Genomic DNA, 24,594 nt, shown 5'->3' on the forward strand with positions numbered 1-24,594 from the left:
TCCGGTGTGCGACCGCCTGAAACGCTGTTTTTTCACCTCCGTGCCCAAACGTCTTTGTTTGGGCTTCCGAAAGCGGATGATGTCAGGAAACTGGTTGCAATTTACTTTTTAACTCTGTTCCTGAGCATTATAACCCCAATTTGCTATTGTGTGCTGCGCATTTTACTGAGGACAGCTTCCACATCACGAGTGAGAAGTGCCGGGCGTGGCTGTACTGAAACACCGTCTAAGCTGTTCGCCAATCACAACACATTTTGTTTTTCGGAAGGCGGACCTTCATCAAAGCCGGAACTAATCGAGCCGTTTGTGCCAGGCTGGGGAGAAAGGTATTTTAATAATGTAAATTATGTGAAAAATAATGCGTCTTTCGAACCACCAAGCATGAGAGCATGTTCTAGTACACCCCCAAAACAAAATCAAGACTTTGTAAACGAGCATAATAGGACCCCTTTAAAAATGATCTCTGATATCATTGTACAATCAGCTTCTGTTTGGCCAGAAAAACAAATAATTTTTTTGTGGGGGGGTATACCTTAACAAAAAAAGTGACATTTAAAGACATCAATCAATCAAAAATTCTGAAAAAAGTATCATGGTTTTCACAAAAATATTAAGCAGCACAACATCGATAATCATAAGAAATGTGTCTTGAGCACAAATCAGCATATTAGAATGATTTCTGGATGATCATGTAACACTGACAACTGGAATAAAGGCTGCTGAAAAAAACAGCTTTTCCATCCAAGAAATTTAAATCACATTGAAAACAATTACTTTAAATTATATTAATATTTCACAATAATTCTGTATTTTTGATCAAATAGATGCAGCCTTGGTTAGCATAATATTATATCATCTCTTTTGTGTTGGTAAATTTGCTTCTTAAAAAAGTGAAAAAGTTTGCCCATCCAGATCCAAACACGCTGAACTTTAATCATCTGAATGTGCATTAAGCTCATTTGGAACTTTTATAACATTTGGCTAACCTGGTAAAGCTGCATGCTGAAATATAACATGTTGGCTTTGGCCTAAAAGGCACATAGTTGAGTGCAAACTGCAGTTCCTTTTCCCTTTTGTTATTGCCAGATGAACTCAGAAAAAAGCACTATTTTTCACCACTATTGAGTATGTTTATTTGTGTATTTGCTGTTTATTTTGTTAATATTTTCTCTGTTCTCTTACAGGCGGACATTACAAAGTGTGTAGTCAATACAGATCCCAGTTTTCATTCTCATTGGCTGGTGGCAGCTGCCTGTGCCTGTGGTCACTACTTCAAGGCTGTGGTCTTCTACCTGCTGAGAGAAAAATAAAGAGCAGCACAAACAAGTGACGAACAGCTGGACTCTCCCAAAACTGGCAGAAGGGGTTTCTAGTCAATGCTTAAGCCTTTCACTGCTCTTGATGTGTTTACACTTGCACAAAGTTTGCACTTTTCCTTTAAAGGATATTCTTGCGCTCCAAGATGATCCGATATATTTAAGGCTTTGTTATTTGTTTAACCTGGCCTCTTGCACTCCAGGCATTCCTTGCTGTTACCAATTTTATTGAACCTAATGCTGAGACACAGCGGACACAGCTGAGAGGAAGCTATCGTGACCTTTGTATTTGCGTCTGAAAGACAGTGTTCATGTACATGGACAATGCTGTCTAGAACAACATTGTGTTGTCAGTTTCTCTGATTATTATTCGATTTTCACTTTCTCAAGTGGTTTTAATGGTCTCAAAATGCAGGTTTTTAAAAATCAAGATTCGAAAATCCAACTGAGATCCACAATGCAGTGTGAAAAATGGCCAGGAGTATATCTGTGTGAAATGGAGATCAATATCAGGTTTATATTCTTGTATTTCCCAAGGAAAAACTCCAAACTACTATGCAAATGACTGTGGGAGAGAGCAAACCAAGTAGATTTTGGTTGACTAATAATGAAAAATAGATGTACCATTTCAGTTCATGCCATACTTCAAGTCTGAACCTGCCTATTCGTTTTTCATAGTGTTATCTCTAGTCTTTGTAATTTAATTTTCGTGTAATATTTTCTCCAAATCTTATATTTGGTGTTGTTGGTGCCACCTTGAAAAATTGTAAGATATCATGGAGCATCACTATAATAACTTAAAACTTGACTATGTATAATTGTTTGTTTCATTATTTTGTTCTCTTGTATAGTTTAGTTTATGAAAATAATTCTGTGGAAAACTACACATCGTTGTCGTGTATGCTACACTGAATGTATGCAAAATAAAAAAAACATTTTTTTTTTCAAAAATATATTTACTCTGCTTTTCTTAGGGTGTGAAAAAAAAAACATTAACATGATAATAAAGCCCTCATGCTGATAATTCTACACAACATTAGTGTAATTTGTTGGAGGACGCAGTTTAGATCAGATAACATAGTTTAGTGATATTGTTACTATGGTGATCATTCTCAACATGTGGTTTCATTTACCCAGAACCAAAGAAACTGAGAGCACAGCCTAGTAATGCAAGTAAGTGTGTTTACTACCATAGATAGCTATTGGCAGAAATGAAAGATTATGATAATCTGTGTTTATTAAGATAAATGATAGAGCAAATATTTCGGAATATGATCCAGCATATTTTGTCTGAAATGATTGAGTAACATTGTCAATTTGGCTATCTATAATACAACTTTCTGCGTAATAATTCCAATTTGCGTCAACTCACTGACACCTAGTGGGTTTAAGTGGAACTACAGGTGCCCTATTGATTTAAAATTGTCTCACAAGACAGAAACAAAGGCTATGGTGTGGTGAGGATGATATGTACAATAAAGCGATGTATTACTTCATATTGTTTATGATTTAAAAAATATCTATCACGTGGTATGTTTTCATTAGACTTTGAATTTAATTCCACTTCTTTCTTATTTATAAATGTTTAGCATTGTTATCTGTTATTGTCTGTATATTTTTCAAAGAACATACAATTAAATTAGTCATAAAAATATTTTAAGATCTTTGCAGAAAAACCTAAGGGAGGGTTTAATAAACATTACTTTATGTATATGAAACGTCCCAAGAAGAATTATTAATGTGTTATCAATAAGCCAGTATTACAGTCCAAAAAGAGGATCATAGATTCGTCTATTTTAATTAATTTGTAGAATGTATCAAAAATCATCATCGATACCTGCTTCCCAAAGTCTTTAGAATAAACACAATTATAGAATAAATGTGTGAGAGTTTCAGATTCAAAATTACAAAGAGAACACTGTGGTGAGATGTCTTCTTTAAACTTAGTTGGCAATAAAAGCTTGTTACTTGCTGATCATATTTTATTCCTGGAAGGTATAGAAAACAATATTTTCCATTTCACACGTGATTTTGGATAACAATATATCGTTTATGAGCTTCAATGAAAAGTAGCGCGCACACACACACACAAAGGGATGACGGCTTCTTGTTCTGCTGCACAGATGATGTGTAATATCGATTTAAATAATCAGTGACAAATCAGGTGGACTGTTTAGTTAGTCTAGAGCACGGCCCAGGATTGAGATTTTCAAATTGCATGTATTAGTAGTTAGTTGACTATACCTGTAGTTTTTACACAACAACAGAAATACATGTGCGAACATGTCAGAGATAGCATATTTAGACAGAGCATACACTATCAAAGCTGTTTACGCCGTTCCCGACGTTTGATGGTAAATATCTTGGACACGAAACATTTCTAACCAGTAATGCCAGTATGCATTTATGTAAGTTATGTACAATATGCATATGCACATTTATGTAGCGCTACATTCCTCTCTGTGTTAATGTGGGATTGCCCTATTACTCTAACTTGTTTACATCCGCTTCCCAGAGAATGTCCCGCCTTTGGAGAAATTCTATAGGTCAAAAAGACCACCAAATTCATTTAAGTGATCTGATTAGCTATCACAGTAATGACGCATGCGGACCAAGGCGGAAGTGATTTCCTATTGGTCAGTGCAGAGTAAGGAACACCTCAACAAACAAGATAGGCTGAATCACTGTCGGGATGGATGCAGGTAAGAAAACCGCAGGGAAACAATTCCTTTACATTTCGGACATCTGTCCAGCTGTCATGAAATTGTTAAAAAGCAAAATTCTTCTATCGTCAACCAAGCACGCGCCTGTTATTGGAGAGGCGGTCTCTACAGTTTGGGAATTTTTCGTTAAATATGGTACATAGAATGTCCCAACTGCTATCTGGACAGTAAAACAGAACAGTCTGCTGTCAGATGACGGATGGACACAGTTTTGTCTTTTAGATGTCACTGCACCAAAATGCTACGGCCACCCGGGAAAACTGTTAGGCTTTATCGGCTGTGCTTTAGACTCTAGTCAGCTTCCTACCTTCAGCATTTTTTGGACATTATAGGAGCGTTCCAGCGCACGAATGATACCGTTCAGCTGTAAATGCTTTAGGGAGGTTGTCGATGTCGTTTGTTTATCAAATTCTGCATACTCTGATAATCTGTTTGCCAATAGCATATAGGTTAGGGACTTTTACACATTGTGTCATGTCTTTAACACTTTGGTGCATGACATTTATTAGAAATAACAATTTTGTGGCCGTTTTAAAAAGAGTAACTTTTGGGACATCGTGAAGTTACACATACACCGCGGTATAAAGGCAGTAAAATTGCTGAAAAATAACGTTCAGTTTGTTAATATTAGTTAATGGTTTAGGTATCAACAATAATTTATATATTACTATTAATCCAGGTTAAGTTTAATTTATGGATATAGTATTAGTCACTATTAATTCGTAATTGTTCATAATAAAGAATTAGCTTAAATCTTGAAATATTTAAAATGCATATGTAAAAACAGAAATTAGATAAATAAATGCTTTATTTGTTGTATGTTTGTTCATGAAACTATATCTTTAATTGAAAATAATACTGGAATGATATTAAGTAAAACGTTTAGATAATGATAGATAGATGGCTGAGCCTACTAAAAAAACTAAAACTAAAAAGATGTCCAAACCGATGTCTTTGTTTTTACCTGATCAAAAGCTCTTTTTTAATGTTTCTGTTGGTCTGTAAGTTATTGAACTTCCAGTTGGTCATCATTGGCTTTTCTTTCAACAGCTACTCTCACGTACGACTCATTGCGCTTTGGAGAGATCGAAGATTTCCCAGAGACCTCCGAGCCTGTCTGGATTTTGGGAAAGCAGTTCAGCGCTCTAACGGGTAATGAAGTGGGAGACATTGAAGGTTTTGTGCTGTTGTGTTTAGCTCTTGTTTCATGATGTTCTTTGTGTCCCAGAGAAGGATGAGATTCTGGCAGATGTCACCTCACGTTTGTGGTTCACGTACAGAAAGAACTTCCAGCCAATTGGTGAGAGTCAGAGTCCTCAATCCTGATCTTACCGTCCAAGGAATGCATATCAGAATAGTCTGTTTAGTTTTACAGATGGTTTGTTAACGGATGTGATGTTGCAGGTGGCACTGGTCCCACTTCAGACACCGGCTGGGGCTGCATGCTTCGATGTGGACAGATGATTCTTGGGCAGGCCTTGATCTGCAGGCACTTAGGTAGAGGTAAGACTACCTGTGTTATGTGGTTGGTGATTATGGCGTCTGCTGTTGTCTGAGATGGTTGTATTTTTTTATTAGACTGGAGATGGAGTCCAGGTCAGCGGCAGAGAGCAGAATATATCAACATTCTCAATGCCTTCATTGACAAGAAGGACAGCTATTATTCCATCCATCAAATAGGTACTACTCCTCATCTACCTGCTGCCTGAATATTATAGGAATAGTGTTAAAGTTACTCTTTTGATGGGTAAGTGACTGTATTGACATTGCTTGTTGTTTTCTTCAGCTCAAATGGGTGTTGGTGAGGGCAAGTCTATAGGCCAGTGGTATGGTCCAAATACAGTGGCACAGGTACTCAAGTAAGTTGGCTAAGTCAAATGAAATATTAATTATTATTCAAATAATCATCCTTTGTTTTTTGTGAGTTTTTTAGTAACATTATAACTGGAAAATATTATTAAAGCTCAGGAATCCTGAAATAAACTACATTTGCTTTACTGTCTTTCCATAAAATCATCTAAACTTTGTGCCCATCTATAGGAAACTAGCAGTTTTTGACTCCTGGAGCCGACTGGCAGTTCATGTAGCTATGGACAATACTGTGGTCATAGAGGAAATCAGTGAGTTCTCTTTCATAGTGTCTCTTAAGTAGGCCTAAATGGAATCTGCAGACATTTGCAAAGCTTTTGCTTTTTCTGCACCAATTTAGAGGGGAATTTGTAGGAATTTTAGGAATGGATTTGAGCTGAATATACTTTACTCTTATTAGTAGGCAAAAGCATGATGAAATTAGCCAGTATATTTAAAGGGATAGTTCAATTAAAAAAATAAATAAAAATCCGTCATTATTTACTCACCCTCATGTCATTCCAAACCTGTATGACTTTCTTTGTTTCATGGATCATAAAAGAAGATATTTTGATAAATGTCTCCTTTTTTGTCCATAATATGGAAGTAAATTCAACATTCCTCAAAATGTCTTCTTTTGTATATCGCAGAAATTAAAAAGTTAATTTTAAAATGTTAATTAATCAGTATATATAAGTATTTATCCCCTTTCTTTAGTACTTGGTTGATCCACATTCAGAGATATGACAACTCAGCCTTAGGTCATTTTTTAAATTTTGCACAATGTGATGGAACATTATTAGCGCATTCCTTCTTGCAAAACCACTAAAAGTGAAGCAGTTCATTCTTTCAGATGTACGATGAGATTGAGGTAAAGACTCTGACTAAGCTACTCAAGGGCATCAATTTCTTAATTTTAAGCCACTTCAGTTTTACTCTGGCAGTGTGCTTTGGGTTGTTGTCCTACTGAAATATCCTCAGTTTATAGTTTCTGGCAAAAGGGAGTAAGTTTTTATCCAAAATCTCCAGGTGTTATGAAGCATTCATCAACCCTACGGAGATTGCCAGTGCCTGCTGCTAAAAAGCACATCAAATTGCATAGTTGAGTTTGAGGTAGAAAAGCACGAGGTCTTTTATGTCTTTGTAGCTTCCTCAAGTGACATTTTTCTTTTTTTTTTCTTTTTTTTTTATATAAAGCTTTATTTGTAAACCTTCCAAAAATCATCTTTATGCAACAGCTCAAAGATTATTGCCCCCATGGATTTCATTATCAGTGGCATCTACTCTAAGAGTTCTTTTCAATAGGAACAAAACAATCATTTGCTAATAATTTTTAAACACTTTAATCCAACTGAAATCATGCCAGTTTGGTTTTTGCAAAGTCAGATGTAGATAATGTAATAGTAGCTCAGCTTGACATTGCTTGTTTCAAAAGACAAGGGTGACATGTATTTAATCCTTCAAATATTCGATTACACATTGTGTCATTGTCTCAATTATAGTTGCACTTGTAAACATGCATTGCTGCTAACTGGGCAAAAGTGTCTTAAAAAACTTAGAATTACTATAGGATAGTTTTTTTTTCTTTCAAAGCTGTAAGAGTAAATGACTTAATGTTTCTTTTTCTTCTTCTTGTCTGTCTGTAGAGAGGTTGTGTATGCCATGGCTGGACTTCGACAGGGGTGCATGTGCAGTTTCTGAAGAGCCTCAGGAAATGAATGGCGATCTGGAGGGGGCTTGTGCTCTGGCAGAAGAGGAGATGGCTCTGTGGAAACCCCTTGTTCTGCTGATTCCACTAAGACTGGGCCTCAGTGACATCAACGAAGCCTATATTGAACCACTCAAGGTAAATCTATAACATTATCTGTCTTATGAATAGATAAAAACACTCCAGTAAGTCTGAGTAAGATACTGATTCTTCATCTATTATCACTTTAATGATCACCTATTCAAGTTTGCCGAGTGTTGGACTTTATCCTCATGTCTTATCCACAGCAATGCTTCATGATGCCTCAGTCTTTAGGAGTAATAGGTGGGAAGCCGAACAGTGCTCACTACTTCATTGGCTTTGTAGGTAAGCAGAGTTCTTCAAGCTAAACCTAAAAAAAAGTCAGTTTTCAATTGGCGAATCACAACCCAAAATGGTTTACCTGTCTCTTCTTAGATGACATACATAGTTCAGATGGCAAAGTAAAACAAAATATTGTGCGCCCAATCAACATCTATGGTATTTTGTCACAAATTTGTCGGTTTACTTGGTAGAAGCTAGTTGAATTAGGTAGATGCCAACATGCACATGTCCTTATTATTAAAACCATAAACAAAAATATTGCATGATGAAAGGCTGTACAACCCAGATTACATTCATTTAAACACCGTTTGTCAATCACAATGTGCTTTGTGCGTTGAATTATTTTTTTCATATACTATTGTTATTAAAGTAATGCAAACTCATCTTTGTTTATTTGAACCACTGCTGTTATACTGTAGTAGTTAGATGGTTTATCTGTGGTTTAGTACAGATTATATAAATGCTAAATGCTATATGGCAGTATATTGTGTTTTAAACGGCTTCATTATCTTTTCTTATTGATCTCTTCTTATTGACCACACCCTGCAGGTGATGAGCTCATTTATCTAGACCCTCATACCACTCAGCCAGCAGTGGACCCAAATGAAGACGGACAGTTCCCAGACGAGTCCTACCACTGCCAGCACCCTCCCTGCCGAATGCACATCTGTGAGCTTGACCCCTCCATTGCTGCTGTAAGTAGAGCTTAACTCTTTAAACTCTTTGGGTTTTTTTGTGGATTTCTGCCTGAAATTGACATATCTAAATCTGATGGCTGCCCTTACCCACATACAGTTAAGTAAATGTTAAATATTGGTGTCATTTTTAAAGGAAACACTTTTAGAAAATAAAACCAAATGTAATAAATATTGTATGTGTTCAAAATATCAAAAAAACATAAAAAATAGGCGCTTTTGTGTTCTTTTTTTTCTTTGAATCCTGTATTTGAAAGTGTATAACTCAGGCCTTGTGTAGAAGACACAAATGATTCATTTCAGTAGCATTTACATCTACCCAGTATTACTCAACTGATTAACACCTTTTAATCTCATACAACATTTAACATTGTGACCAAAATGTATTTTTCAGTTTGAATGGTCTTAAAAGATTATGTATTTTACACATAATTGTCAGTAATAAATGAAATTCCAGATTTCTTGATTTTGAAGTGAATATAAACAAATAAAACATTGTCACATGACCAGAGCTGTTTAGTTACCCTAAAAGATGATGTCTGTGTCATAAAAATTACAGTACCATTATAAAAATTTGATTAGGGGGAAAAAAAAACAAAAAACATATTCAGCAAGAATGCATTCAATTGATCAAATGTGACAGTTTATTTATAAAGTAACAAAAAAAAAAAATCTAATTCACATAAATTGTGTTCTTTTGTACTTTCTAATTATCAAAGAATCAAGAAAAATGTATCATGGTATCCACAAAAATATTTAGCAGCACAACTGTGATGATAATAAGATATGTTTCTTGAGTACCAAATCATCATATTAAAATTATTTCTGAAGGTGCTGAAGACTGGAGTAATGGCTGCAGAAAATTCCATTTTGCTTTTACTGGAATAAATTACACTTTAAAATACATTAAATACAATTTTGTTATTTTAAATTGTAATAATATTTAACACTATTACTGTTTTAGATCAAAGAAATGCAGTCTTGGTGGGCAGAAGAGACTACATCTTTCAAAAATATTTAAAAAATCATATTATCGACCCCAAACCTTTGAACGGTAGTGCATGTGCATATAGTATGCATTATTAAGATCACTCTGGCTCATCTAGTAAATCATGATCACAATACATGTAATAATGTGCATGGTCACATCTGTTGGAAAACACAGAGCCCCCTTTACAGTAACTAACTGATTCACGTTATATAGCTATACATTTTATAGTATTGTTACATAAAGAAAAATATATATTTATTCTTGGATAATCATTCCATTGTCCCCACAGTTGTCTGATTAAAAGTGTAAAACGTGTGCTCGTCTTGGAAAAATTTGGGATTTAATTGTTCAATACAATTGTTAAAAACAGTAAAAAGTAATTTCCTTTGAGTAACAATATCAATCATGCCCAATTTTGTCCATCAGGGCTTCTTCTGTCAAACAGAGGATGATTTTGATGACTGGTGTGCACAGATTCGTAAGGTACCTAAGCCATAAATTGCGTTTACATTTTTGTATCCTCAGTTTATATTTGTACCTCTGGTTCACTCTTCGCTTTTGTTTTTCCCTTGTTCAGGTTTCAAACTGTAGAGGTCTTCCTATGTTTGAATTGGTAGACAGTCAGCCATCTCATTTAATTACCGCAGATGTACTTAATCTCACTCCAGGTAATCTCTTATACTCCTTTTTCATAGATTCAGAATTATAAAAGACCCCGTAAAGAGTTACATTTATAAATGCACACCATTATTGCATAATGGTCATTATTCCACCATTATTCAATCAATTTTTCCTCAACAGACTTTTCGGATTCAGACCGGCTCGAACGCTTCTTTGATTCGGAGGATGAAGAATTTGAAATCCTGTCTTTGTGAAGAACAGTTGCATTTGCCAGACTTTCAAAATTCTGTGGTAGAGCCTCCTCAGAGGAAAGAGAAGAATACCATTGACGTCCAAAGCCACTGTGGCATAGTCACCTGCGTCAAACACACAGCTTTCTTCTTAAACGGTTAGGCTGACTGCTCTGTGTCACCCTGAGTGAGCCGAGGTCAGGTGTCATGGTCACGGGCACTCAGGATCATCAGTATGTACGTATTTAGTTGCATTTATGTGCATCCATATTGAGTCTTAACACTACAGATTAATTTAAGTGATATGGTGCCTTTTTTACCCCCCTTAACTTAAAACACTGGTTTGCCATAACTCATTTTATGGTTTTGGTCAGGAGACATGCTAATTAGATTTGATTTAGCATTTACTCTTAACCAATGAAAGTCGGTGAAATTATGGCCCTGTATGAAATTGTAAATGACAATGAAGGTTACCATTACCAAGGTTAGGCATTTGCAGATTGGGTAGGATGGCTTGTGTAATTATACAAGAATGATTTTGTCTTGATGTTTCAAATCTCTGTACACAAGTTTATTTTATGAATATTTATTTATCAAATCATTAAAAAATTAAAATACAATAACTGTATTTTCTGTATACATCCATATAAAAAAAAAACGTAAAAGCTGGTGACCCATTCACCTCCACAGCTCTCCAACTGGCTGATTCTCGGCTAAACTGATGATGTCTTCACTCAAAAGCTTAATATCTTTGTGCACCTCTTCTATGGTCCTCGCAGCATCAATTACCTAGAGAAAGAAAGCCAAAAGATAGAGATTAAACTCATTTGAAGGTAGTTACATACTCACACCTGCCAACCTTTGAATTTTTTTTTTGAGTTTTTGAGTTTGGTTCTGATGATTTGGCACAAGAGTTTAGCGATTTTAAATGCTATTAAAAACAAACAAACTCCAGTACATTGTTGTACACTGTAGAAAAACATGGATTATCACATGTCCGGCATTCTCTAGCCGTTGAGTGAGCACCAGTTGTACACTCGTTTTTGCAGTGCATTGTGGGATTGAATGAGTGCACTCGAGAACGTCCACTATGGTTTCGGACACCACTAAAAATGGCTGTTCCCTCAAATAGTGCCCTATTTAAGGGTATAGGGGGCGATTTCGGACACAGCCAGTGTTTCCTCATCTCAGCGCATGACTCACGGACACACAAACAGCCAGTTTGGAGAGAAATAAAAAAAAAAAAAACACGGAAAACGCTCTGATTGGTTGAACTCCTCATCTTTTTCTGTTGCTTGTTTACTGCGCGTGGACAGGTCACTGGGTTTTTGCTTAGTTTAGAGTGACAAATCGTACCAGCGTACTTTAAGGTCAAAATGCGTACCCGCTACGCAAAATGCGTCTGGATACTGTAAATTTACAATAATTAGGTTTAAAAAAAAATAAATCACCTTCCAGTTGACTGAGGAATCTTGCATGAGCTCTTCAAATCTTTGCTGAACTGTGCGTTGGAAAGCGCTCGTCTCATACCGTTCAATTCCATATTCTCCACGGTTTGCTGCCATACTGGGATTGAGCTGCAAAAATATCACCAGGTCTGGTTTTGGAAGTCCCATATCTGGATTCATGCACCACTCCAGAGAGAAGCCCTGAACATATACATAGAAAACAACTAAATGAATGTCTCTACAAAAAAAAAAATTGTTTTTTTCCTGATTTCTGATGAATATTAAGTTCAAAATAACAGCATTTAGTACAAAATAATATTTATATTGTTCATTTATAATATTAACCAAAGTCTTTATGATCCTTTATAAATGAATACCATATTTTTCCCTGTACTGGAGTAACACTCACAGGTTTGGCACTAGTGAAGGCCACTCCTGAAAACGCATAACGGTCCACCACTAGATTGATCCCTTGTTCCAACTTCTGTTTCATCAGAGGCCTGAAGAAAGAAAACAGACTGATTGGTTGATCCACTTAATGAATAATAAATTAATGAGCCATTCCTATTCATGCACTTTACTGGATTAATGTGAAATAAACTCTTGAATGATCACTTACACCATTTCCCATCGGTTTGCAGAAAACAGTAGGTGAACAGTATGATCCTCCAGATTGCTTTTCTTCTCCAGGTACGAACTGATCAGCTGACCAATTTTAGTGGCTCTGTCTGTATAACAAAAAAAGTTCTCAGTACAAAAAATACAAACACTGTCATTAAGGCTGTGTCTCAAAACCCAGTGAGCTGCCAAATCACAGCCTTCTTTATATCATTAAGATCCAGGCAAAATTATGTCTATTATTTTCTATTAAGCCTTTTATGTTGTCTAGGTAGACACGGCTCACTCTTTTCAGTTTTGGATTTTGAGATTCTTCACTATCATTTTAATATTTCATATATATATATATATATAAGATAATATAGCAGTCTGTCTTGGCAAGGCTTCACAAACTGGTTTACATGGGATGGTAAAAGAGGAGGGAAGTCATTTTACCTGGAAATCGAATCATCTCTGCCGCTCGTCCGCTCTGCTGTAGCGCCTGCACAAGTTTTTGACATTGCGTTGTTTTCCCTGCTCTGTCTACTCCCTCAAGAACAATTAAAGCTCCTCTTCTGTAAGACATGGCTCTTAAAAACACTGTTTAAAAAAAGGCAGAACAACAGGGAGCAAATACTAGTTAGCAAATCATTCATACGCCGTGATCTCTTTACGCGGTACTTTTCTTTTAAAAAAAACATCCGGAAATTCGTATCGTCCTCTACTGTTGCCAAGTCCGCGGTTTTCCCGCGAAATTGGGCTACTTTAACACTGTTGCCGCGGGTTGTTGTTCATGTCCGCGGGTTGAAGCGACCCCAATAACGGCCTGCACAAGTTTTTGACATTGCGTTGTTTTCCCTGCTCTGTCTACTCCCTCAAGAACAATTAAAGCTCCTCTTCTGTAAGACATGGCTCTTAAAAACACTGTTTAAAAAAAGGCAGAACAACAGGGAGCAAATACTAGTTAGCAAATCATTCATACGCCGTGATCTCTTTACGCGGTACTTTTCTTTTAAAAAAAACATCCGGAAATTCGTATCGTCCTCTACTGTTGCCAAGTCCGCGGTTTTCCCGCGAAATTGGGCTACTTTAACACTGTTGCCGCGGGTTGTTTTTCATGTCCGCGGGTTGAAGCGACTGCGATAACATGATATGTATCCCCTGGAATGCGAATTTTAGTAGGGGAGCCCCGCCAAAAAAAACGTGTATTTACCCCCCGGAACGCAATTTTTAACTGGGGACCCCTTCAAAACGCAATTGGCCTAGTTTTGAGTAGCGATTGGGCGGCTTTTCTCGTGAAAACCTGGCAACCCTGACGGTGCCCGAGAAGGGACAATGAATCCGACCTCCCTGATTAGAAACGGTGAGGACACAGTTGTTTATAAAGTTTTATTTATGTCAACTTCAGACAAGAGGCTTGGGCAGATTATGTAGTTATGCAATGTTGTAATGAAGTATTAATATTTATTGTAACCATTTTTCGTGCCTTTTAATTAGTTTAAATGCCTGAATTTAGTTTAAACGCAAATATGTATATGTTGTCCTTAAAGCCACACTATGTAACTTATTTAGATAAAAAATAATTTAAAAAATATTATTAAAGAGAGTGCACCAAATGTACCTTCTATGGCAGACAGACAGACAGACAGATATATATTTAGATAAGGGGTTGGAGCAAAATGAGGGTGGGTAAATGAAAATACTTTTATTTTGGCTGAATTATTCCTTTCAGATTGCATATACTGTAGCACTTTTTGAATTAGTTTATTTTGGGATATAGCAAAAGCCATTTTGTAAAATTAAAATGTTCTTGCAAAACAGAAAATATACAGAAAAGAATAATTTCTGTAACCTTTAATGCCTACTTTTAATGCCTACTTTAAAAGGTTCCATTATTTCTGATTATGCCATCAGAAAGAAACAAATATAAAAAAAAAATGTGTAAAACATGTTTATTTCATAGCAGTTTTTCAATGAAAATGTAACAACTGCTAATATTGTAGGCTTCTTCTTTGTTTTTTACACATTTGTAAGTGTCAGCTATATTAATAATACTGCATGTAAATGATGTGTTTCATTTTGTTTAAAGAGGGGCACAAAGGTTTTTCTTTCAAAGAGGGACATCGCCATAAATAACTGAACACCATTGAAATAGGGTTAAAATGCTGGACGTTTTATTGATGGCGGGTCATGCTGTCAGACTCTGCTCTTATGACAGTGTTTGAGCGCTTCAGCCAAGGCCTCCAACACCTTGTCCACATTGGCCTTGCTGCTGTTACATCCCATCAATCCCACACGCAAAACCTGTAAGAAATATGAGAAACGAGTTATTGTTACTGACCATTGAGTCAATGACCTGGGAACAACTTATTGTCCTGACGTCTGTCAGTTATGATTAATCAAAACCAATAGCTTCTCACCATGCCAGCAGATGGTCCAAGACCCCCCGAGATTTCTATGTTATAGGTCTTCATAATATACCCTGTGATTTCCCGCCAGTCATATCCTGGGGGAGCTACTATTGTGGTCACCGTTGGCAGTCTTGCTTTCTATAAGAAACAAGATGCTTTCAGAAAAGGTAATGTGAGTTATAGTCTTTTGATATATATGTTATGTGAAATCTGTTGTGGTGTTTAAGGCTTCTTCTGCCAACCTTATCCTGCACAAACAGTTTTAGGCCCATTTCTTCCAAGCCTTTATGGAAGTACTCTGCAACCTCTTTGTGCCGTTTCCATGAGTTTTCAAGACCCTATAAAAATAAAATATGTGGTAAACATATGCCCTTTTTACAGTATTCACTTTTATTCAAGTATTCAAGTGCTTGATGACCTCATGCTCAAGGCTGCACCATGTAACTTTTGACATTATTATTTGACATATATATTAGTTTACATTTCTCAGATTTGCTCAAATTCATGTTGATGTTTCTGCTTGTTTGCTCTTCAGATGATCATAGCAATATATTCATTTCAGTGTGAGTATAAGGCAGAATATGATCTCACAGTCTCTGCGAGTATGGCCAGACTCTCACGCAGTCCATAGAAAGAAGATACAGGTCCAGTGTGGTGATAACTGTACAGACAACAGTTACAGCAACTTTAACATACAGTAATTTTCTGTCACCATTTAGTGATAGAGAATTGACTATCTGATAAGAGGTCTGAGCATATTGATTTTTGTCTTGGACTGCTTTGTTTTAACTTAACATGAATGAGGCCTCCAGTGTTTAATGAGCTGTTATATCAGTGCTTGATAAATGTGATGAATAGTTCTTACACGCGTACAGGCTTGTCATCACAACCCCAGTAATTTGCCAACCAGCTCAGATCCAAGAAGTAAGAGATTGGTTTTGTCCTCCTGTTAAATATTTTCTGGCTGTTTTTCCAGAAAAAAAAAGCGATAAAAGAGAGGTTGAATATTTGTCACAGTTCAAAACAAAAAAAGGGCTTGAAGCTGTTTTGTCTCACCATGCTCTCTCACTGAAGGAGATTGGTGCAGTTCCTGGAGGTGCGTTCAAAACCTTCTGAGAGCCAGTATACATAATGTCAATACCTAGAGATACAACATGTACATTTTAAATAACGGACCCCATGCAGGCAGTGATTGTAGCGCCAGAGCATGCAACATGGCGATACCTTGCTCATCCATGCAGATAGGAGTACCTCCCAATGCTGCTACTGAATCAACCAGAAATAAACAGTTGTACCTGAGTGACAGAACAGAATTTACTCAAAACAAAACAAAATAAAAACAAAGTTATATATATATAAAATGTAATGTAATACATAATTATAAATATATAAAATAACACAGAAGCACACACATATACGTATTATAAAAAGCTTCTGCTAACTTAATAAATGTAAATAATTTTATTATGTTATTTTAGTATCACCGATATACTATTATTAGTTTTTGTAAATATATTGAATTACATTTTATGTTTTCATTTAAAATTCTAGTTAAAGTTTTAAGTTTTATTAGCTCTGTCTATATAGTTTTTTTAGTTTTAGATTTATATCAATATATTTTTTTAAAGTTTATTTTTATTTCAAGTAATTAATTAATTAATATTTTATTGTTTTAGTTTTAGTTAACAATAATAATGCTGGTTAGTCTAGAAGGTATTGGGGGAGGGACATTCTCATTCTAGACAGCATTTGATTGGACACAAATCTGTGTTTTCTATTTTCCATCCTCTGTTTTCCCAGAAGAGGAAGACTGTTATACCTGCTAATGGTGAATTTTTAGGAGTACCCTATCTGATGACCACAAAATAAACTTAAAACTTTTAATAAAGAGTCTAAATCTGAAGCATATTGATAAATCAAAGCTCTATTCAGGGGGAAGGTCTCACTTGTGGCAAAGGTCACCTATGCCGTCTATGGGGTGGACCACTCCTGTGGAGGATTCTCCATGTGTGAGGAAGAACACCACTGGCCTGTATTTATCTAATGCCTGTAAAACAAGAAAAGCATGGTTGATCGTATGTAGTAAATACATAAATGGGTAATGAAACATAATGTGTACCTGCTCAATTTCCTCATTTGTAAAGTACCCACCAGCAGAGGTTACAACTGTGTTCACCTTGGCACCTGTTGAAGAGTGTTCCATATATGAATGAATGATGTTCTGGACCACCTTTATAACTCTTAGTTCCAGGCTTTCTAGTAAAAACAGAATCAGTACCTATCCTCTCAGCTATCTCTGCAGCCCTCTCTCCCCATATGCCATTGACGGCTATGAGGACGCTCTCTCCGGGCTCCAGTGAGTTAAAGATGGCACACTCCATAGCAGCATGACCCGGTCCACTCACAGCCAGAGTCACTCGGTTTCGGGTCTGAAACGCATACTGAATGCCACTTTTGATCTGATTCATAATCTGAAAGTAAAATGAGCAAACAATTAATTAATTGTATTCATAGATATGGATTATGACATGATTATTTATGTAACAAGACTACTGATTTATTTACTTTTCAAAATCTCTTATTGACAAGATACTATACCGTTTATTTTCTTCGACCGGTACAATGTCACTAGCCTGATTCAAGTAATTTTACCTACGTATGTTGCAATTGTTTAAAGGGTTTAAAGTTCACTTAAAAATGAAAATTCTGTCATCATTTACTCACCCCTATGTTATTCCAAACCTGAGACTTACTTTCTTTTGTTGAACACATAATATGTTTTGTCAATCTTGCTAACCAAATTGTTTTGGTGACAATTTAATCCCATAATACAAAAAATACACTGGGACATGTCCCAAAATATAATATCATATATATATATATATATATATGTATATATATTCCACATAAGAGAGAAAGTCAGCTTACAATACAGGTTTTGAGCAATATAAGGGTAAGTAAATTATAATATTTGGGTGAATTATCCCTTTAAGCCTTTATGATTCAACATGGTAAAGCATCATATTGTATAAAAATGGTGACCTAGTCAGTATTACCTACAGTATGCACCTAATAAACACAATGTACTGTATTACCTCAATGGTTTCTGTGTGCAGGTGGCCCAGCATGGGCTGTGCTCCGGCTGCTGCGATCCGTGCGGGCACATTGGACGGTCCTGGCCCAAGCATAAGTCGCTGGGGGACGGGGAAAGGCTGTAACAGACATTCCACTGGAAGAACGGACAGAGAGGACATAATGCTGCCGGCACACTGACAGACTGAGGCAATGGTTAACTCATGTAAACTGTGAGCAAACCTTTCACCTGTTGGCCAATCATCTCACTTTGAGACCTGATACACAGTACAGTGCAGCTGAGCAGTCACAGCAGCTGTTTAATTAACTAACATTTCACTTTCCGATTTTCTATGCAAACTTATAAATATATATATTTGCAAAATGGAATATGTAATAGGCATTGTTCCAGCATCTTTCAAATGTTGGACATTAGTGTGAGTAACACTTTGACAATGTCTGGTCATAAAAATAAGAGTAGACCACAAATATAAGTTTAAGAACATATTTTTTTTAAATTCTTTATTATTAATGTATTTTTACATGCAAATCATTACATTAATTCTAAAAATGTTAAGCAAACTTTGAAATTCACTGTTTTGCTTTGAAGTTGGGTTAAACATTAATTACTTCTTTTACTTCTATTATTTCCAGATGAAACCTTTAATTAAAATAGAGCTTGGTCATTGACAACATTGTATGTTAACAGTAATGTTAAAAAATATTAATTGATTGATTTAAAATGTCAAAATATTCATCACATTCATATTTTAATGCATAAAGTACTATTCTGTGTCAGCTGTGTATTTTAGGGGTCTAAGAGACCACACAGATATTTTAATTGGCTCAAAAATATGTTTAACATTTATGTACAAATTATATAACAATTTTAACCAAAACATATCAGCTTAATGATATGTTCCAAAAGCTCCATGAAAAATTGTGCATGCTCAAAGAGGATATTTTAAAGAATGTTTTGGTTCCCATTGACTTTCACTGAATGGACAAAAAATACAAAGGGAACCGAAGTCAATGAGAACTTAATCTGAACTTTCTTCAGAATATCTTCTTTTATCTTCCACAGAAGAAAGTCAGTCATATAGGTTTGAAATGCTACAAGAAGAAGTAAATTATGACAAAATTTTCTTTTTTGGATGTACTATTCCATTAAAATTAAAGATTAGGTTAATTCTGAAATGTAGTAGTAGTAGTATTTAATGTTTGTTTGCAATGTTTGTGCAAAGTGTTAGCCAATGCATTTTTGAATAAACCACAATACTGCACAATCAATAATCAATTAAAATAAATTGTACTCTAAAATTACATGTCTCACAGTACCATTTTTACCTAACAGTGATGAGTAAGGTGAGATAATATAATGTGCTTTATGTGCTTAGTTTACAGTGGGGCCGGCGTCTTGCGCTGGATAAAGAGATGCTTCCCCAGAGGCTGAGAACTGAAAGAGCCATGACTGTAAACCACCTTCCCTCGGACTATAGTGACCTTCACCTTCCCTCGCAGAGCAAGGCCAAGGTACGGAGTTAACTGAAAAGAAAGAAAAAGTGAAAAAGAAACATAATTTCCCTTCAGTAATACATGAATATTGAGTAAAATGTAACCTACCTTGTTTTTGTGATGTATGTTGTCTTCGTTCACCTAGGAAATGAAATGATAAGCATTCACTTGCAGGCTCCAAAACGTTTTCAGTGTGTTTATAAAGGAAGACAGAATTTTAGCAACAAGCATGTTCTATTTGGATATCAGTCATTTAGAGCATCTCAGCTCAACCCCCTTGAGTGAATCCCTCTCTTTCTCACCGTAAACTCTTTTTCTGGATCCCAAATGACTAAGTCTGCATCGTGACCTGGAATGAGACTCCCTTTTTGGTTGTCAAGGCGACAGAGTTGAGCAGGCTCTTTACACAAGAGTCTTACTGCGTCAAAAAATGAAAACCCTCTTTTGGAAGCTGATGTCCAGAACAAAGATAAACCTGTTGGTAAACAGCGAGATGAATGACTATTTTAGTAACACCATATAAAATGTCTCAGGTCTTTGTTTACTCAAAATACATGACAAACACTCTTGCATTTGGTCATTTAACTTACAATATCATGAATTTCTCTACAGATTCATTTGGCCATAAAATTTGATCTGATCCAAGTCACAATAATAGCCAACAATTCACAGTTTAAAGGGGTGCTATTATGCTTTTTCACTTTTTCATCTTTAGTTAGTCTGTAATGTTGCTGTTTGAGCATAAAAAATATCTACAAATTTACAAAGCTCAAAGTCCACTTCAAAAGGAGATATTTTATTTAACAGAAATCACTTTTCAAAAACTACAACGAACGAATCGTTTGGACTACAACGCATATTTTCCGGGATTTGTGATATCACAAATACCGACGAATGGGACGAGACCTGGTTGAGCTGCACTAGAGAAGGCAACGAGTGTTATCACTGTGTCGGAGACACGCTAGCTTTCCCAAGGCAGACGAACTTAGAGTGGTTACAATCATTCAGGTTTAAATCACGCTCAAATTGATTTGATTTTGACGCAATATTTACACTGAAGCTCGCAGACAACCTAGTATGAGAGCCTGTTCTAGTACACCCCCAAAACAAAATCAAGACTGTGTAAAAGAGCATAATAGGACCCCTTTAACTGTACAGTTCAGGGTGGAAAAAGTAAGTTGTTTTTTCTTGGCAGCAATAACCTACACTAGGGGCCCTATTTTAACGATCTAAGCACATGGTCTAAAGATCACGGCGCAATTGCTCTTAAGGGTGTGTCCGAATCCACTTTTGCTAGTTTAAGGATGGGAAAAATGGTTGGCGCGCCTGGTATTCTGACGATTTGTGCTACCCGCTCAGATTGTGCTACCTCCCATTAAAAATATAGGTAGCACAAATCGATAGTGAAAAATGCTAACTTTACTTATCAGATTTTTCTACCAGCATCTTATTCATGAATGAATGGATGAATGATGCATTTATATAGCGCTTTACTGTGTATTGTTGTACACCCAAAGCGCTTTACAATCATGTGGGGGGGTCTCTCCTCAACCACCACCAGTATTCATGTGGTTTGAGGCTTTTTTTAATGTCTATACCTACCCTTACCCTAAACCTACCCATCCATACATACCCTTACCCTAAACTTACCCTTAAAACAATGCAAATATATTTTTGGTAGCACAATCTTGATAGGTAGCATGTTTCGTCGGTACACCGGCGCATGGTCTAAAAGGGTTGTCCCGATTCTCTTAATAAGTAATGGGTGTGTTTTGGGCGTAACGTGCCATAAGCGAATCACAGTCTCATCTCACATTCCCTTTAAAGGCGCAGTTGCGCTCGCGCCGTGGCGAATTCTCTACATGGCGAATTTACAAGCGGAAAAACTGAACGCTTCTCTTGCAATGAAACGGATCTGCTCGTGCGCGTAATTCTGATGCATGCAATGACTATCCATTATGACATGTAGGCATTTTTATATTTATGTACACAATAATAATCTTTTACATTTTAATTTTTAAAAATGTTTGTGCGCTGCTGCGCATCCCTGTGTAATAAGCAGAGTGTGTGCACCCGCCTATAGGCGCATATAACTAACACGCTCTTTAAATAACAAAAAAAAATTGCGCCAGACTTTAGACCAGGTTTCAGTTGGTCAAAGGCGCAGTCTATTTCAGTTGCCTCAAAATAGCAACGCGCCAGCAATGCGCCTGAACACACCTCGTTTTCAGACCAGCACGCCCATGGGCGCACAAATGGGTGCAAATGCATTTGCTATTTAAACAACATGGCGCAGGACGTGAAAATGACAACTGCGTCGGGCTGAAACTAGCAAAAAACACTTGCGTCGCGCCTGGCGCCGCATTGCGCCAAGTGTATGATAGGGCCCAATTACTGTAATTACTGATGAGACCTGCACCATTCCTCTTTACAAAAATGTTTCAGTTCAACATTATGTTTGGGAGGCCAAAGAAGTCAGGACCAAAGGCCTATTTTCTTTTGCTGAACCCATTTTGTTGTTGATTTACATCTGATCTTTGGGTCGTTGTCCTGTTGCATCACCCAACTTCTGTTGAGCTTCAACTGAAAGACAAATGGGCTTTCATTCCCATGCAAAATGTCCTGATAAACTTGAGCTTTAGCTTTCCATAATGATAGCTAGCAGTCCAGGCCCTGATTCAGCAAAGTAACTCCAAAACATGATGGTTAGGTTGAGATGTTGATGTTTGTGTGCTGTGTCGTTTTCCTCAGCATTGTAAATCTTTTAAAAACAGCTTTGGTTTCATCTGTTGACACAATGTTGCTAATAGGGCTGTGGAACATCCTGGTTTGTGTGTAATTTGTTTTATCAGACTGTGTTTGTCTTTTGTTCAGTTCAAATTTTATGACCAGTTGAGGCAGAAATCCATGCTAAATGCAAGCTCATATACTTTATTCGTACAAGTGTATATATTTTTTAAGCTGGGTCCAATCTGAGACTCTGTCTTGATCCCTGAACGTCAGTTTTTTTTCTTTTTAGTTAATCATTAGTCTGATTGGTAAACTGTTGGTGGACCACTGTTTGCCTCACAAAGGACTTTGGCCATCATGTGAGGCTATGAGCATATTAGTACAAGGACAGCCTACCAAACTGCAGAGAAGAGATTCCTCCCCACGCCTGTGTGAAATCACCACTGTCTAAACACTTCAGGTCAGGTGTGCACGGTGAATGATCTGACACAACCATATCAATATCACCAGCTTTGAGTGCAGACCATAAGAGCTCCTGACAAAGAAACAGATTATCATTAGAATGCACTGTAATTAAGGGTTGTGGAAGTTCATTGGACAATCAAAAAAAAGACTTGTTCACCCAAAATGAAAATTCCATCATTATTGTGTTCTAAAGAAGTCAAAGAACTGACTTTCTTCTGTGGAACACAAAAAGAGAAATTTTGAATTTCTGAACAATTTTTAATGCACTTACAAGTAATGGACAGCTTTCAAACTTCAAAATTGATACAAAAGCACCATAATCAAAGTATTAAATAAAATAAGTAAATAAAGTCCACATGTCTGTTGTATTATATTACAATTATTCTAAAGACATATGATAACTTTGTGGGAATTTTGTAGAGAATAAGTGATTTCCGATTTGTGAATAATCATTCTTTTTGACTCTCTTTTCATAGGCCTTGTTCAGAGTTGTCAGCAAAAATCTGATTATTTGCATTTCCAGATATTATCCTGATGGGTTTTTGAAAGTCCGGACAGCAAAAAAAAAAAAACATGCAATTATCTAATCTGATTCAAACCACATATAAAGGTGGGTTTTAATGTGATTTCAATCTGATTTTTACAGATGTGTCTCACTCTGGAGGCTCTGGCTCTGGCTGCTCAAATCTGATATTTAGAGATTTAAATTGTCTTTTGTGTCACTCTTTACATGATACACAATGATAACATCAAAACCAGTGACGGAAATGCCAAAAGTATCCATACTGTTTTCGAAAGGAAGTCTCCTCCATCAGCTTTTTCTTGTGCGACAGAGAAGTTCTACACCGTGACTCGACAGGGTGCTTATTTGGAGATCAAGATGATCTCAAAAAATCTACATTTTTCCAGAATCTGTTTTGAAAACCTCATAAAAAATGTGGGTACGCATGATAACCAAAGCGACATGTCAAATGCAGAAACGTTAATTCATGTGTTCATGACCTCAAGGTTAGATTATTGTAATGCTTTCTTGGGTGGTTGCTTTGCGTGCTTAATAAACAAACCCTTGCTGGTCCAAAATGCAGCAGCTAGAGTTCTTACTAGAACCAGGAAGTATGACCATATTAGCCCGGTTCTGTCAACTCTGCACTGGCTCCCTATTGAACAACAAACACAATTTAAAATCTTGCTAATTACTTATAAAGCCCTGAATGGTTTAGCTCCTCAATACTTGAGCAAGCTAATATCGCATTATAGTCCTTCACGTCAGCCGCGATCTCAAAACTCTGGCCATTTGATAATACCTAGAATATCAAAATCAACTGCAGGCAGCAGATTCCTTTCCTATTTAGCGCCCAAACTGGAACAATCTACCTAGCGTTGTTTGGGAGGCAGACACACTCTGTCAGTTTAAATCTAGATTAAAGACCCATCTCTTTAACCTCCATATCATGACCAGATGGTGGATCAGCACCTAGAGACGACCTCTACAGCCCTGAATGTCAGCGGAGATCATGTCAACTAGATGCGCCCCAGAGACAGATCCCCTGCGAAGACCTCATCACCTCTACGACCATCGGCACAAGACCACAGGAACCAGACAAGTCCTCTGCACCTGTGTTGCAGCCTGGAATTAAACCACACCATGCTGGTTTCATCTGTCCAGAGGAGAACTGGCCACCCGACTAAGCCTGGTTTCTCCCAAGGTTTTGTCTCCATTTCTGTCACCGAAGGAGTTTTGGTTCCTTGCCGTTGTCGCCTTTGGCTTGCTTAGTTGGGGACGCTTGACTGATTGCACAGAAACTATTGGAAGAGAGCTGAACTGGTTGATGACATCACTGAATCATCAATGAACTGACTT

At 36.7% G+C, this 24,594-nt stretch overlaps 5 protein-coding genes across 7 annotated transcripts in view; 2 read left to right on the top strand and 3 right to left on the bottom strand.

The window, feature by feature from the left end:
- boka (BCL2 family apoptosis regulator BOK a) overlaps positions 1–2,269 on the top strand; it is a 21,089-nt gene extending 18,820 nt beyond the window's left edge. The window contains exon 4 of the mRNA XM_016497248.1: positions 1,185–2,269. Within this exon, the coding sequence (XP_016352734.1) occupies positions 1,185–1,310 (126 nt within the window). The 3' untranslated portion in view covers positions 1,311–2,269. The remainder of the gene's footprint in view (positions 1–1,184) is intronic.
- Positions 2,270–3,940: 1,671 nt separating this feature from the next.
- Positions 3,941–11,079, top strand: atg4b (autophagy related 4B, cysteine peptidase). Of its 2 annotated transcripts, none has more exons than XM_016497250.1 (13): positions 3,941–4,018; positions 5,090–5,191; positions 5,268–5,339; positions 5,444–5,542; positions 5,618–5,719; positions 5,826–5,898; positions 6,080–6,159; positions 7,534–7,733; positions 7,883–7,961; positions 8,508–8,653; positions 10,071–10,127; positions 10,222–10,312; positions 10,446–11,078. In XM_016497250.1, the coding sequence occupies exons 1-13, from the start codon at positions 4,009–4,011 to the stop codon at positions 10,517–10,519; spliced, it is 1,185 nt and encodes a 394-aa protein (XP_016352736.1). In that variant the 5' UTR covers positions 3,941–4,008; the 3' UTR covers positions 10,520–11,078. The 2 variants fall into 2 exon arrangements, with proteins under 2 accessions (XP_016352736.1, XP_016352735.1); XM_016497249.1 differs by lacking the exon at positions 3,941–4,018 and adding an exon at positions 4,029–4,174 and having other exon boundaries at positions 10,446–11,079.
- A 54-nt stretch (positions 11,080–11,133) lies between these two features.
- Positions 11,134–13,557, bottom strand: LOC107696762 (thymidylate kinase-like). Of its 2 annotated transcripts, XM_016497252.1 has the most exons (6): positions 13,367–13,557; positions 12,997–13,042; positions 12,563–12,671; positions 12,353–12,443; positions 11,947–12,144; positions 11,134–11,284 (listed from the first exon to the last, which is right to left on the bottom strand). In XM_016497252.1, the coding sequence occupies exons 1-6, from the start codon at positions 13,448–13,450 to the stop codon at positions 11,174–11,176; spliced, it is 639 nt and encodes a 212-aa protein (XP_016352738.1). In that variant the 5' UTR covers positions 13,451–13,557; the 3' UTR covers positions 11,134–11,173. The 2 variants fall into 2 exon arrangements, with proteins under 2 accessions (XP_016352738.1, XP_016352737.1); XM_016497251.1 differs by lacking the exon at positions 13,367–13,557 and having other exon boundaries at positions 12,997–13,272.
- Positions 13,558–14,550: 993 nt separating this feature from the next.
- LOC107696749 (serine--pyruvate aminotransferase, mitochondrial-like) lies at positions 14,551–18,264 on the bottom strand. Its single transcript, XM_016497229.1, has 11 exons — positions 18,047–18,264; positions 17,230–17,422; positions 17,071–17,135; positions 16,898–16,998; positions 16,176–16,246; positions 16,008–16,092; positions 15,817–15,915; positions 15,543–15,612; positions 15,194–15,289; positions 14,961–15,089; positions 14,551–14,844 (listed from the first exon to the last, which is right to left on the bottom strand). The coding sequence occupies exons 1-11, from the start codon at positions 18,203–18,205 to the stop codon at positions 14,737–14,739; spliced, it is 1,176 nt and encodes a 391-aa protein (XP_016352715.1). The 5' UTR covers positions 18,206–18,264; the 3' UTR covers positions 14,551–14,736.
- Positions 18,265–18,581: 317 nt separating this feature from the next.
- Positions 18,582–24,594, bottom strand: part of LOC107696750 (allantoinase, mitochondrial) — a 17,363-nt gene continuing 11,350 nt past the window's right edge. The window contains exons 8-11 of the mRNA XM_016497230.1: positions 22,665–22,803; positions 19,841–20,013; positions 19,647–19,679; positions 18,582–19,568 (exon numbers count right to left, since the gene is read on the bottom strand). Of these exons, the coding sequence (XP_016352716.1) occupies positions 19,422–19,568; positions 19,647–19,679; positions 19,841–20,013; positions 22,665–22,803 (492 nt within the window). The 3' untranslated portion in view covers positions 18,582–19,421. The remainder of the gene's footprint in view (positions 19,569–19,646; positions 19,680–19,840; positions 20,014–22,664; positions 22,804–24,594) is intronic.

The sequence above is a fragment of the Sinocyclocheilus anshuiensis genome, unplaced genomic scaffold, assembly GCF_001515605.1.
Source record: "Sinocyclocheilus anshuiensis isolate Anshui unplaced genomic scaffold, SAMN03320099.WGS_v1.1 scaffold999, whole genome shotgun sequence".
Taxonomy (NCBI): Eukaryota; Metazoa; Chordata; class Actinopteri; order Cypriniformes; family Cyprinidae; genus Sinocyclocheilus; species Sinocyclocheilus anshuiensis.

What these genes read in the sequence shown, in the direction of transcription:
- atg4b (XM_016497249.1), top strand. Translation starts at nt 4,075, where the DNA reads ATGAAATTGTTAAAAAGCAAAATTCTTCTATCGTCAACCAAGCACGCG. An exon ending in GCAGTTCAGCGCTCTAACGG is followed by an intron (nt 5,192 to 5,267) that starts GTAATGAAGTGG and finishes TTTGTGTCCCAG; the next exon opens with AGAAGGATGAGATTCTGGCA. An exon ending in ACAGTGGCACAGGTACTCAA is followed by an intron (nt 5,899 to 6,079) that starts GTAAGTTGGCTA and finishes GCCCATCTATAG; the next exon opens with GAAACTAGCAGTTTTTGACT.
- LOC107696762 (XM_016497252.1), bottom strand. Translation starts at nt 13,450, where the DNA reads ATGTCTTACAGAAGAGGAGCTTTAATTGTTCTTGAGGGAGTAGACAGA. An exon ending in GCAAACCGATGGGAAATGGT is followed by an intron (nt 12,444 to 12,562) that starts GTAAGTGATCAT and finishes TTCTTTCTTCAG; the next exon opens with GCCTCTGATGAAACAGAAGT. An exon ending in ATTCCTCAGTCAACTGGAAG is followed by an intron (nt 11,285 to 11,946) that starts GTGATTTATTTT and finishes TTCTTTCTCTAG; the next exon opens with GTAATTGATGCTGCGAGGAC.
- LOC107696749 (XM_016497229.1), bottom strand. Translation starts at nt 18,205, where the DNA reads ATGTCCTCTCTGTCCGTTCTTCCAGTGGAATGTCTGTTACAGCCTTTC. An exon ending in GATGACAAGCCTGTACGCGT is followed by an intron (nt 15,613 to 15,816) that starts GTAAGAACTATT and finishes TTGTCTGTACAG; the next exon opens with TTATCACCACACTGGACCTG. An exon ending in AACTGTTTGTGCAGGATAAG is followed by an intron (nt 15,090 to 15,193) that starts GTTGGCAGAAGA and finishes TGTTTCTTATAG; the next exon opens with AAAGCAAGACTGCCAACGGT.